This window comes from Suillus paluster, assembly GCF_016628075.1.
Source record: "Suillus paluster strain FC165 chromosome Unknown EDB91scaffold_9, whole genome shotgun sequence".
NCBI classification, from domain to species: domain Eukaryota; kingdom Fungi; phylum Basidiomycota; class Agaricomycetes; order Boletales; family Suillaceae; genus Suillus; species Suillus paluster.
In genome coordinates this window covers 721,767-735,302 of record NW_024537569.1, presented here as the reverse complement: position 1 = coordinate 735,302, position 13,536 = coordinate 721,767, and the positions used below count along the sequence as shown (strand labels likewise).

Below are 13,536 nucleotides of genomic sequence, written 5' to 3'. Positions count from 1 at the left end.
ATCCTTTCCTGTCTGTTCGGCGACTCAAACCATGCTTGCAGTGGATAATATAATTGGATATTGCCATACTGGAGTACGGGAGTATGTATCCCCGTCTCATTTTCTTGAGAGACGTACGCTGATATTCTGCATAAGCTTGATCGCCCGCCAGAACAGGTGATATCTGTGGGTCAATATTCCGATGCGACGCGAAATCAGTACATATCTCAATCCTGTGTTTCTCTAACATCCTTTCTAACTGTTAGGCGTCACACACACCCATCTCATGGACCAATCCATTCGTTTCTGAGATCCGCGCGCGTCAGAAGCTGGAGTATCGAACCTCTGCGCTGTAAACACGCTTGGATTTCATCCGCTATGTATGTCTTTCGACACCCGCACGATCTGATTTTCTCCTGTACTGATATCCTACCATCAGACACAATACGTCCGCGTTCTGATTCAATATCTATACGCCCTATAGATGATAAAAATCATAATGATCCTGGTATCGTCGTCATGACAGGCTGGGTGGTTCTCTAGGGCAAAAATGCGCGTCGTGGATCCACCCGTCAACGTCAGAAACACGTTCGCTGGGAGTTTATACAAGTAGCAACGACGTGCGCTTTGTGATATTCACACATATGTATCAGCTGATCATGATGTTGATAGTATGCTACCGCCACCTTTTCAAGTCCTAACTCCTGAACGCCTATGCGGGGTGATCTAGTGTGAACTATGTGATGGACAATATCCGTGGTCCGCGCGGACGCTCTTTTGTACTTGCTTGTACACCCCGCCATCCTCAGCTGCGAGCAAGGTGAGCACTTTCTTTTGTCTATTCCGCTAACGAAACTAAATGGCTTTGATAGGCAGACCTTTGCTGCGACTGCGGTCACTGTCGTTGCTCTGTTTTTCAGGAATGGCGTCGGTTTTCTTCAGGTGAATGCGTTGTCGGGTTTATTGCTCTCAGGTGAGCTCGACGTACATACTAGGTTGGAGAATTTTCTGACCGACTGTCTTCATAACCACCTCCGTCTGATGACACAGAACATCGTTATAATCATTATGAAAGTGCGCGGCTCAATAAGTGTTTCATGCATAAACTTCTGCTGCCTCATGATCTCATCGACATCCTCATAATCCTGCCTAGATCGCGCTTCGATTATAGAGCTCACAAAGGAAGGGATTCCTCTACCATTCAGAAGCAAATTTTGAGCTTCAAACTGGCCCACAGGGAGTCTCCATTCCCCGGGTTGATCACCCATCTGATATCCTCTGTAAGTACTGATCTACATGTATAATATCAATCTGACGTAGGTCATCGTCATCATCGCACCCCCTCTAATATTGTCTACCCTTTCGTTCTGGACATCGAATGATACCCACAGCAGATTATTATTTCTTTATTGTTATCGTGCGTCTTTCAAATTTTCCGTCTAGTATTGGCTTACCTATTGCATCCAGGGTTTGTTCCATCTGAGATGGAAGAAGCCAGATGCTGTTCGGCAATTCAAAGGTAAGCATGTGCATTGTTTTTCTCTCTGGCACGCTTATATGTATGATTTAGTATGGTGGCCTCTGCCTTTTGTAAATTCCCGATATACAGCCCTAGCACTCCCTCCCTTTACCAACCCTCCCGCTCACTTGTCATCGCTCCCTTCTTGAAACCAGTCAACAGCATCGGCGACACCCGTGCACTCCTCTCCATCACTACACATCGTGCACATTCCTCATTCATTTTTCAATAGGTACTGCCTCATCAACATTGTCATCATGTTCGCAGGCGCGCTGTACTGGGCAGCATGGTGAATACTGCTGCCCAATGCATTTGGGTATGAGCTCGTCCCGAGGAGGGAGACGATGGGACTGTTGTGACAGAGGTGAGTGTTGAGCCTTGAGGTTGATTGGAAGTGGAAGGGATCAGGGGTGCTGGTCTTTGAGTTATGTTGCCATGATGGTGTTTTGCGTGGTTGATATCTGCGTATTGATTAGGAGTGCGATGACCAGATATCAAAATATGAGGCAGCACAAGGCGTCACCGCGAGGTTGAGTTTAGGTAATAGCGGTCGCATAAATTCACAGCAAATTTGACTCCCGACCCTAGTGTAGTCAAACCTTGATCTTTTCATCGGAATTTTCATTCGCTAGCACCGATGTGTTGACCATCATTGAACATAGCTAGCATCAAGTACGACCTAGTACTCGTTGTGACACTGAATCCAACGTCTTACTAGTGCTACATGCACTTGACATGCACGGCTGTCTTCGCCTAGCAGAGATCCTCGAAGTGATATTCCATTTTGTGTTCAATTCCCGACCGCTTGACTCGGGCTTAGGCGTCAGTTTGCAATTCCCATTGCCTGCACTCACATCGCCTCCGTACGCTCAAGATCCACGCTCAATCCTCCAGCTCGCACTCACCTGCAGTACATTTCGCGACCTAGCACTCGATGTCCTTTATTCTGACCTGAGAGACCCCCTTCCTCTTTTTTGTTATCTGTCCCCCAAATTGTGTTACTCACACAGACCTTCTCCAGTGGATAATACACCGGAACAGCTTCGCACATTGGTCCTCCGTGCTGCACGAGTTCACATCTTCTTCAATCCCGGTTCCCAATTGGGCACTGACAGTGCATGCTACTCATTCTTCCTCCGAATCCTCGCAAGCGCTCCCAAAGTCACACCGCTCTTTCCTAAGCTGCACTCGCTCACGTGGTATGATTCGGATCTCACCTCCATCCCAACACTCAGCCTCTTCCTACCCACCCTCGAGACCCTCTCCCTCTACATACAAAATGAGCCATTTTGCAAGGCCGTAATTCCTGGCCTCCGTACTGCCGCCCCACGCCTCAAAGCTCTTGAGTTCAGAGGCGTAAATCTGACTAGGGACAGCACCTCGGAAATAGAGTCACTGCTGCTCAGTTATCCTGAGGGTCTCACAGCGTTGTCGTTACTATGCTGTGATATCTCAAGCAGCTTGCTTCATCACATCGCCCCGTGGCCACGCCTCCAATGGCTCACCTTGCAGCTGGACTCCAATAGCATCCGTACGGTACCACTCCATGTGCTTCAGCCCTTTCCGGCACTCACTCACCTACATATCTCATGCAAGAGCCTGGGACTGTGCAAATCTTTCCTGCGTGCTTTCCAGATTCTCAGGATGGGTTCTGATACGCGTTCCTTTGGATGTCGCAACCTCAAAACAATCCATGTGAACGCAAAAAGATGTAGCCCAGCCAGCATCTGGTCCGAATTCCTCAGCATTCTCGCCCGCACCGAGTTAGAGCATATCATTCTCAGCGAGGGGTGTTACCGTCATGCACAGTTGTGCCTCGCACCCACACCCTTTGAATTTCACCCCCTACTCGTACGCCCCACCACCCTCGCAGACCTAAGAACCCTCATCATTTCCCCCGTTTTTACCTCATCCATTGCACTCACCGACTCTGACATCCTCACGCTCGCTCGCACATGTCCATACCTCGAAATCCTTAACCTAGGGGTGTCCAACACCCCCGTGTCCCTCTATGCCTTAGGCATCCTTGTGAGCCGCTGCCGTGAGCTGTGCGATGTCTCACTCTGCGTGGATGCGCGACTTGATGCCCTCGGGGCGGCACCTCTAAACGACGACAATCAAGTGGCTCTGCAACCCAACACACGCCTGCGCAAGCTGTTCATTGGGTTTTCACCCATCGCGTGCGTGGGCCCCTTGGACTCTCCGACGGCGCCAGACCTGATGAGGTCGATCCCACGGTTCCTGAACACGATGGCGCCGCGCCTTTTTCGAATCCTTCAGATAGAAGCTGAGGAGGGGCTTCAAAAGATGTATGAAGAGAGATGGAACGTGGTGTCGGACACCTTGAAGGCGATGGCGAAAGGTGAGGTTGATGATGGTAACTGATGGATGTTTGAGCGGCTCGGCGGCTCGCTGGTGTGTGCGCACGTCCAAAGTCGTGCGCGGCGCATGTAGGATGAGATGATTATCATGTAGTGTTTCAGGCTCAAGGATCAATATGTACGTTGTATTTTCGGGATCGGTTACACATGTACAGTATACACATCATGTCGTGGATTAGTTCACTCTCCCTTGCACGTACTACTTTCGAAAACCCGTGTCTTCAAGTCACAGTATATCGAAGAATGGTCGTTGAGGGTAGTGTCAAGTACACGGGGATGAGAGAATAACAACTTGTATACTGTACCAAAAGGATCTTGAAAGAGCCCAACGTTGATGCTATCAACAAATACGCCGAGCAAAATATAATTGCAATGAAACGGTACCTATATGATAATGTGCAGCGAACCCCATAGTTGATACGCAGAGATGCTTAGGGAGAACGGATCCTCAGTCAGTTTTGCCGGGAGCTCTTCCCGTGATAATCGTTCTGACCGCTCACATTAACGTCTTATTGCCTGTGATGATTTTTTCTGCGTGCGTCGACGGACGAAATCTGCACGATGCATCCAGCGCGTCTGGTTCAAATCCACGCATTTTGAAAGTCTCCTAGTAGTCACCCTGAAAGCAAACTTCAAGATGTATTTAAGACATATTGGCACACACTCCCTAGAGGTCATCCCAAATTCAGTCTAAAGGCTGACGCTACTAGTGCTGCGCTTTCAGATCATGGGAGGATGCTGACAGTTTCAAAGCATCATCTTTCGAGCCGCTGTAAGCAAGCCATGTGATTTTCCCGGAGCCACACCTAGCTGAAATAATATCAGGCTGGATGGCTGAAGGGTTTGGGTCGATAAATCACCTTGTCGAGATCCGTGGTGTTATCGAATTAGGCGCAGTGGGATTCCGTGCACGGTGCAATATCGTGGCAAGGTTTTTGAGAGATGTTCATCAAGATAGACCACACAGACCGAGCAGACAGAGTCCCTCGCCATAGCTCTCATTGAGATTGCAAGGACCATCGTGGTGGTCAAGGTGGAGGTGGAGAGCAAGGGACGTAGTCGCATTCAGCACGGATAGCTCGGTTCTCCGCGTCGCAGTTGCACAGCCTCATTGACGTTGACAATGCTTGTCGCATCTTCGCCCAAACCATGTGTAGAGGTCGGCAGTAAACGTGACCACAGTTACCATGCATAATATTGATGTCCCAGTAGACAAAGCTCGAAAACTACTCGCCTAAGCGATAGGCTCTCGTCCAGGTCCTGAAGTACATCGCATGGCTTGATAGCACATTGTACACCACGGTGTCGAGCATTACTGTAACTTAGTAAGCCAGATGCTTACAAAATCAAGTGTCACGTGGATGTTTCCTTTAGATCATCACTCCGCTTTGTCTTGTTGTATCGCAGACTTGGGCCCTCTCTTACCTACAACCATATTGCTCATTTGTATCACGCTCTAAAATCCACGGTTTTGTCCTGTTTAAAAAAAAGTGGAAACCCGCCGGGGCGACTCTTTTTTAAACATCGATAACAACCGTTCAATCTTTTCAACAATAATAACTGTCTCCAACCGTTGGGCTTCCCGCCCACTACCTGACCCGTCAAACTGCCTTCCACACGAAGGAACCCAACTGTTCATCAGCCTATAATCACGCGTTCGCGTGCGAAGAAACAACAACCGCCTCCCCCGACTCCATCCTTATCTCCATTAACGTCTCTATCTCCAAATAATACGTCCTCCGTAATTGATACTCCCGCAACCACAATTTGTGATTCTTCTTCAGAATCTGAACTAGAAACAATGCATATATCCTATCCTTTCGTTCACATTACGACGGAATCAGCCATAGTAGAAGTTCTGACACGATTGTCTCGTTCCGGGAACTCAATAGTCGGACGTTGGATTGTGTTCCGCTTGCCAACTCGGAAGTCCTGCGAAAAGTGATCATGAGCTGAACTATCACGATGCCTTCCACAGTACTTAGTCTCAAAGAGTACTTGCAAGTTGGAGTGGTCTCAGCCACATCAACCAGTTTCGACAAGTTGACACAACAGAAACAAATATTATACATCATTTGCCTGCTCACGCTTGCGCGGCGCGCGCGCACTGCCAAACCTCCACCTGCTGCGCCTTTGAGCAAATCGTACTTGTGATACAGCTCAAGGGTGTGTTAGAATTATATGTAGGGGTAGACTTTTAAAGGTTTTACCATATCGGACGACAGAGAGTTAATCCGTGAGCTTCCCTTTCTTGCAAGTTTCATCATGTGAATTCAAGTTTTCTCTGACAATATTTTGCATGCTTATGCTGTATGCATCTGCAGAGACGTGCTCCAAAAATTTGCCTCGTCCAGCTCGAAGGTCACGTACAGGTTGCTTCATGCGTCCCTATTTGTGAGTACTTAAATCATCCTTGGTCGACTCTACTGCAATCAGCTTCGCGACGCACCAGACAAGCAGCTCCATTCTCTTACTAAGATTTTGTTACGGCAGAGGAGGGTGAGGACCACGCGCCGAAAACGTCGCGGAGATCGGGCACACTCAGCATTCATCTTTTAGCAGTCGGTTATCGCTATCACTACGCCTCTAAGGTGCCCACTTAAGGTTCAGTGATCGTTGACCTTTCCGCGGTACAACCTTATGCCTACAAATGGGGGCTGATTGTATGCGACGGTGAACTCAAGGATGAGCCACTTGCGTGTGAGACCGCAGGCTGTTTGTCGTTAAGTTCACTTTCGTGACTCCAAGCATATCCTCCGTAGATCATACACCCAATCCAGACCGGTGTTGGGCTGGTTTTCGCTTTCTTGAGCTCCGTTGTCTTCCATTGATGTCCAGTCCGGACCTCGCCTTCCTGGTTGATGGATAAGGAGGTAGAATGATACGGTCACGGTATGTGGCGTTTTCCCGGATTGATTTCGGAGTTTACCTAGTAACGAGGACGGATCTGAGGTAAGGATAGTTATCAAAGTTTGAACGAGGTCGAGCCTCGAGGGGATGGTTTCCAAGGCATACGTACTTCAATTGTTCACAGCGTGATCAAGACCACCGTTATCTGACCTTGTTTTTGAATTCTGTGTATATGCAGGGGGTGGCGATGTGGCGATGACGAACACCTTCATAATTAAAAGCCGGAGTAGTACCTGCCCATGGTGGCATGTGATACATGTGGTTCTAGTTTGCTTCCTCTGCTAAAAATAGCCCTCCGTGCTCCGAAGATCCAGCCGTATCGACGTGGGCAGCGTGGAACACATAGAGTGCGAAGTTCTAGCCCAATGAAGAGACTTTTCAGTGGTGGTAGCTGCAGTTTCGAGGAACCAGGCGCACTGTCACTAAGTTGCGGTTGTCAAGCAGGAGCAGATCTCAGGGGAGTCCCTTCGCATACCTGCCTTAGGCAGGTGCCAAGGGTAGCTTTAACATCGATTAGTCCAAGGGTACATACACAACACGACAGCAGCACAATAGTATCGTACAAACGTTACTTCAGAACAAACAACATGCATACGTGAAACAAGAGGGATCGCATAGTACAAAACATCGGGATGAATGAACGCATAACAATAGCAGTCGCAGTCGAGATGGGGAAAGCTCATCTATGGAAAAAGTAAAACAGTTGCATAGAATAAAATCATACCAAGTTGAAGCACTGGCAGTACATTCCGATTTCAGTTCCTGGTTATCGTTAAAAAGTCTAGGGGAGGGGTGGCGCAAGGAAGGATATACACAAGTTCAGGGGGGACTGAATTTCAGAATCTGAAATCGTTGTAGTAGCTGCTTTCGAATGCGTTATGAAGCTGAGGTGCATAGTCAGCACGTACGGTATCGTCGAGAGGGGACCATTCGTAGATCGCTGGTGGTGCGCCGGCGTGTTGGTTGACAAAGACCTGTGGCACGGGACCTTCTGGAAAGGTATCAAAAGACGCGTATTGCCCATCGGCCCACCCTTTGAGCGCCGAGTAAGAGGAGTAGCACTGGGTATCGTACGAAATGGGGTAATCGAGGCCAGCAGAAATATTCTGGGGCTTTGTTGCAGTAAGTGCCGCTAGCGTTGGCGAAGGGAAGGAATAGTTCCCAAAGCTCACGTCGACTGGCGAAACAGAGGGACTATGTCCATATGTCAGACCGGGGCAGTCTGATAACGATCCAACAGGTGATGGAGCTCCGAGGAGATTGTAGGGCTGCCAAAGATACAAAATTAGCACATGCCATGAAGAAGAGAAGTGCGACGGAACTCACGTCATTCCAACGTGCAGGAGAACCATCCCCTATTCCTGACGGCAGAAGAAGGGGCGACAGATGGCCCATGGAATCACCGTACACAGCGACTGACAAATCTTCATATTGCTCTGATGGAAAAGTTGAAGGACTGCAGACGCTGAGTGGAGAACTTGCAGTGTCGGATAAGACGTCAGAGAAGTTACTGGTTAGAGAATCGTTGTGGCTAAGATCTGGTACATCCGCGGGAGAGGCGAAGTGCCTAGCAGGTGTGGACAGAGAACGCTTGAACATCGCGGTGAGAGGTACTTTGAAGCGATCGTCGTGTAGAGTCTTGCAGCGAGGTTGACTCGTGGCGAGATGATCGTGGCCATCGGCGTTAACCTGTGTGATGTGACTGGGATGGAAGAGGTCTTGCGAGCATTGAACCGGCCCCATCTGAAAGTGATCGGTAGTCAGGCAAGCTTCGCTCCACCTCACTCCATCACTTCCGTCACGATGATCTTCACCTTCCTGGCCAACAGCGCCTTTACACGACACGACTTCCCTAGCAATTCCGTTCTCCCAGTTTCTGAGCGCACTTTCCAGTTCAGCCCCAGTCTTGCCTTCAACAAGAAGATCCGCAATCATCGAACACCTTTCATCTTTACTCTTATTCTTCTTCTTCGATTCAGCATCTCCGCGGGTTTTCTTGTTATTCTGCGCGTTTCGTCTCCGGTTCGCTATTCCGGGATCCTTGACCTTGAGCTTGGCAAGTGCGTTAGCGCCAGGTCTGAAACGCCAGTCTGGGTAGCGCTTTCTATGTTCCGCCTGAGCAACGAGAGCCTTGGCCTCCCAGATCTCTCTTTCCTCACGAGGAAGAGTTTTCCAGTATTTGCCTGAATGCAATAACATTAGTATTGAGTAGATCCGGTGAACATGAACGCACCAATAATCTTCGACAGGGTGCTGTGATTCCCCTCGACCTTCTCCGGAACTTGTTGGCTCCGGATGAACGACGATCTGAAGAGAATGAAAGCGTTGGGTGGGCGTGGGATGTACGAAGCGTCCCGTTTCTTGCCATGAGAGACGCGATCGGCGGTATGGGTTGTAGGATATTCAGAGGAGTCTGTAAACTCCACAGGGGACGCAGACGCTGGGTGATCCCATACATTCTCGCAGGGAGCGGTTGGATCAACGCTGAAGGCGGTGATGGGAGTCATATCGGTGAAGAAAGTAAACGACATCGATGTATTTGGGTTATCGACGAGCGGGGGCATCCCATCTGCATTCAATGATTCATTAAAATGATGAGAAAGACATCGAGGATGATTTTAAAGGAGAAAACTCACCATCATCTTCGACATCGTTAGGATACAAATCATATTCACGAATTGCAGGCATATCGTGACTGTAGTGTATGAGGATGCTGAAAAGGGACAAGACGACAAGAGTTAGGCGTTCTGATAAGTTGTACTTAGTGGGGAACAAATGAGAAACTAAGAGACGGACCTAGAGCGTCTACTGCTGACAAGCACGCTGTCAGAGTGCTTTATTCCGGGATTGGCAGGAGATGCGAAGATGGGTGGTTTATTGGTTCTTGTTCCCACCTCTTGTCCAACCGGTGTCCTGATAAACTAGCTAGCTCAACGCTAGCCGTGAACGTTTTTTGGTTCAACGTTCAACGTTCTCGCTTGTCTACGCCGCCTTTTTATGCAATCGACGCTGTCAATGTACAGGGTACTGGTTCAAAAAACCACGCAATAAGCCATAAACGCTAACGAGAAACCCAGATTTTATTATCAGAAAATTCCAGGACGAGATGCAAACAAGATTTGGATCAAGGACGTTAATTAGGTCCAACCTTTCCGTGTCGAGGAAGAGAGGAAGCTAGCCGTCAATTGAATGAGGGCATGCCGCATCAGACAAAACACCGGCTAAGAGTCATGGGCCATGTGTCAGCCCATGCCACTTGCCATTCAGCACGCTCTCAAAACTGCATCGTGGCCACTGTAAAAACAGAACAATCGATCAGAATCGCATCAATGCATGCATGCAGTGCCGTGTCAAGAATATTTAACTCATGTACCGCCTGCTCTTCGCCCCGTTCCCTTGTCATTCGAACCAGCATACTTCATGCAACCAGCGCACGAATCGCTTCTACATACGCGGGCGGACTCTCTGACTATCGCCTGGAAACTCTTCCCACTGGGTTCTTCGACTAATTTTCCTCTGCTTGGCACTTGGCACGAAAAATCAGAATGAAAAGTAGACCGACTTCACTATATCTAGTTTCGAGAAGCCTCTATAAAGCACAGAGAGCGCCCTTCATGACACCAAAATGCAACGCTCCCGAAAACCGTCATTTCCGCTATATTCATCATCACAGCATCGGTCTTGTGACTGCATGATTTAACGTGTCGCTCACGAGAGTTTTGCTAGCGCGCCTCCACTTACCGTATCCAGTGCATCTTCGCGACGTAAAACGTGTTATCATGATGAAGATCTAGTTTGGTCCTATTTCAGGCAACTCGCGCCCTTCGACGAGGAACGTTTTGACCATCATGAGGGTCTGGCAGTAGAGCTGATGGCCTATCCATTATGATCCTGTGATCGTCAAAACACCGTGATCTATGGCTTATCGGAGGTAGGTCCTAGCGCACACCACAATCGTAATCACCGGTGTACATTTCCGCCATTCCTTTCGTCGACGTGGCACATGATGTACCCTGGCGCTCCTTTCTGCATCTTCTCCCGCGCTCAAAAGGAGATTAATCGTGGATGGCCTGATTGTTCAGTAATTTTCGTTCGATTAATTTACATGCCGTACAGGAGACGATCATATCAGGCCATCGATAATCGCCTGTCGTGTAATGATCCGATTGACTAGTATCGTGTCTCCGTCCATAGCGACATATTTCCTGTGCGGAATACTGAGGAAGGATCGTTCGGATGAACGTATAGTACAGTCCTCCCCTGTAAGAAGTCACGTCACGAGGAACGTTCCATTCAAACAGGCATTTTTAAAAGGTCAGTTCACATCAATGATCACGTAGGCAAGCCCTGACTGATGGCCTTCGCCAAAGTCGTCATCGTATCAGAACCAACATGCATCGAAGTCGACTGTATTATCTTGAAATGGACGTTCCTTTATGTTACAATTCCAATTTCCTGTTTGCCAGCAAACATTTCAAAGCGCTAGGCTTACGCTTGGGGGTAGCGCGCCCGAGAAACTCGGAGATGAGATTTTCTTGAGTTGATCTTTTCCTTATCCTGGTCAGCGATGGGTCAACTTTGCTGGCATAGTACGATACGTAGTTGTGTCATTGACCGAGACTTGTCCGTTTGCAGAACCGAATACGGGTAAAGTGACATTTAGGTGTTCGCCGCTCATAGTGAAGGGTCTGCATACACCCTTGGACTGGAGATGCCATCTGCAGATAATATGTTTTACTGTCAAAGTCAATGATGCAAACCTTGTATTATTCCGTACATATGTTTAGCCATTCACAGACTGTTTGTTCCATCCACCAGGTCAGGATATCTCCATCCGTTGAATCCACCTTCTAGAACACAAGCTTTCGACACCGTATTACCTTTGCCATTGAGGTAATATTGATACCTGAACTTGCTTTTAGCAAAACGGACCCCACAGACGTACTACTCACCAAGCAGCACACCGAGATCCCCTTCCTTTGGAGCTCCCACAGTAAAAGATCACCTGCTTTGTCTTGCCGTACTCATCGTAAAATTTGTCTAGTTCACCTAAGAACGCGTCCGCTCGCCATTGAACACTTCCCCGAACGTGACCACCCTGTATCCACCTAACGTCAGTCGAATCATTCAACACGCTATTTTCGACTCACAACGCGATCATCTCCTCGAACATCGATGATCACATAGTCTGAACGATCAGGGTCGCGAAGCAGGCTTGCGACATCACCGGAAGTCAGGTTATCTTTCGGATAAGCATCCCACCATCGATTTAGTGCTGGAGGCGATTTTTCTGCGGCTGCATTATCCGAGGAAATTTTCTTTGCGTATATCTGGTATGAAGCTTTTATGAATGAGTTTTGATGTTTCGTCTTTCTACGATTATCTCCCTACCAGCCCATTCGTTGAGGTTCCCGATATTAGTTTGAGGCAGAGGACTGGCAATAGCCGCACAACATTTGGTCGAAGGGCTAGATGGTAGTGCGCAACCACCGGTAGGTTCAGCGGTTTTATAGACCTCGAGATCGCCGCCAGTCTCGACAAACAACGCATCTGGATTATAACAGATCAACGACAAGCGTCTACTTCACACACTAGCACTCACCCGTGAACCCAGCATCCTTCATAAGAGTTCTGTACTGCTCTAACTGCACCGCTCCTGAAATGCATCCGATGTAAGCGGCAAGGTCGGACCGGACGGTATCCGGAAATGACTTCTTTGCGATAATCTATGATGAAAATTTAGGATCACCAGAGCAACTGCTCAGCACGAGAGGCTCACATCGTCAACCACAAGGCGTCCACCGGATTTAAGGACCCTATAAGTCTCTCTCAGGAGGGCTGCCTTGCCTGCCTCAGGGAGCAAATTAATGACGCAGTTTGATAGAATGCAGTCCACTGAGGCAGTTTCCACAGGTAGGGGTTGCGTCAGCTTCGTCTGGATAAAGACTACCTGAGGCGGCTTATACCCTTGCTTAAAGGCATTCTTGCGCGCTAGATTGACCATATCCTGCTCTGATTATCATGATGTGGATGTACAATTTTATTGACACCCACTGCGGATATGTCCAGACCGATGGCCTGCCCCTTGGGACCGACTTTCTGGGCTGCAAGGAGGACATCGATACCAGCGCCAGAGCCCAAGTCAAGAATAGTTTCTCCCTGTGAACATCATTAGATTATGAATAGATCAGGGCTTCGAAAGACACGCCTCTCTGATGAACGCCATTGCAACAGGATTTCCGCAGCTTAGCCCCATGTGCGACTCTGATGGAATAGACTTCAACTGCTCCACTGTGTATCCGAACGCCTCTGCAACGGCTTCAGAATCTGATAGCGAACAATAAGAACACGTATTTAGATCACATGGTCGAACACCCACATTCTGGGCGTGCACCTTCTCTCGCAATGGAGCTGTAAGCATCACATACTGCGCTGACGACCCCTTCATCACTGGTTGGTACTGTTCCTGCAAGCATACCAGTAAGCAGTAGTCTGGGATTACGGGTGATTTGTAAGTAAATATATACCACAGATTTCAAATCCAGCGGACAGTAGTCAAAATCAAAGTCAAAATCAAAGTCAAAATCAAAATCAAAATGAAGACGAAAATACCGACGGGCCTTCACTCACGATTACTTCCACGAACTTCTGAGAAGGTTCTACATGACACCTAGTCCTTTGGGGCACTGAGGCCCATCACGATACGCCACTTTCAAAGCTTCAAGGCCACAAACCACATTCCTTCAC

General features: G+C 48.5%; 3 protein-coding genes across 3 annotated transcripts; 1 reads left to right on the top strand and 2 right to left on the bottom strand.

Moving 5' to 3' along the window:
• The first annotated feature begins 1,940 nt into the window (after window positions 1-1,940).
• Window positions 1,941-4,295, top strand: EDB91DRAFT_880513 (uncharacterized protein). The gene has a single exon (XM_041328699.1). It carries the CDS (start codon window positions 2,234-2,236, stop codon window positions 3,881-3,883), a length of 1,650 nt encoding a protein of 549 aa, XP_041180789.1. The 5' UTR covers window positions 1,941-2,233; the 3' UTR covers window positions 3,884-4,295.
• A 3,330-nt stretch (window positions 4,296-7,625) lies between these two features.
• EDB91DRAFT_1235748 (uncharacterized protein) lies at window positions 7,626-9,477 on the bottom strand (the record flags this gene model as incomplete). The annotated part of the gene is made up of 4 exons (XM_041321362.1): window positions 7,626-8,057; window positions 8,116-8,972; window positions 9,023-9,358; window positions 9,426-9,477. The coding sequence occupies 4 exons, from the start codon at window positions 9,475-9,477 to the stop codon at window positions 7,626-7,628; spliced, it is 1,677 nt and encodes a 558-aa protein (XP_041180788.1).
• A 2,103-nt stretch (window positions 9,478-11,580) lies between these two features.
• On the bottom strand, window positions 11,581-13,298 carry EDB91DRAFT_1315216 (S-adenosyl-L-methionine-dependent methyltransferase; the record flags this gene model as incomplete). Its single annotated transcript, XM_041325159.1, has 9 exons — window positions 13,169-13,298; window positions 12,998-13,116; window positions 12,844-12,948; window positions 12,569-12,796; window positions 12,392-12,515; window positions 12,181-12,339; window positions 11,940-12,130; window positions 11,742-11,887; window positions 11,581-11,695 (listed from the first exon to the last, which is right to left on the bottom strand). The coding sequence occupies exons 1-9, from the start codon at window positions 13,263-13,265 to the stop codon at window positions 11,581-11,583; spliced, it is 1,284 nt and encodes a 427-aa protein (XP_041180787.1). The 5' UTR covers window positions 13,266-13,298.
• Window positions 13,299-13,536: the final 238 nt, after the last annotated feature.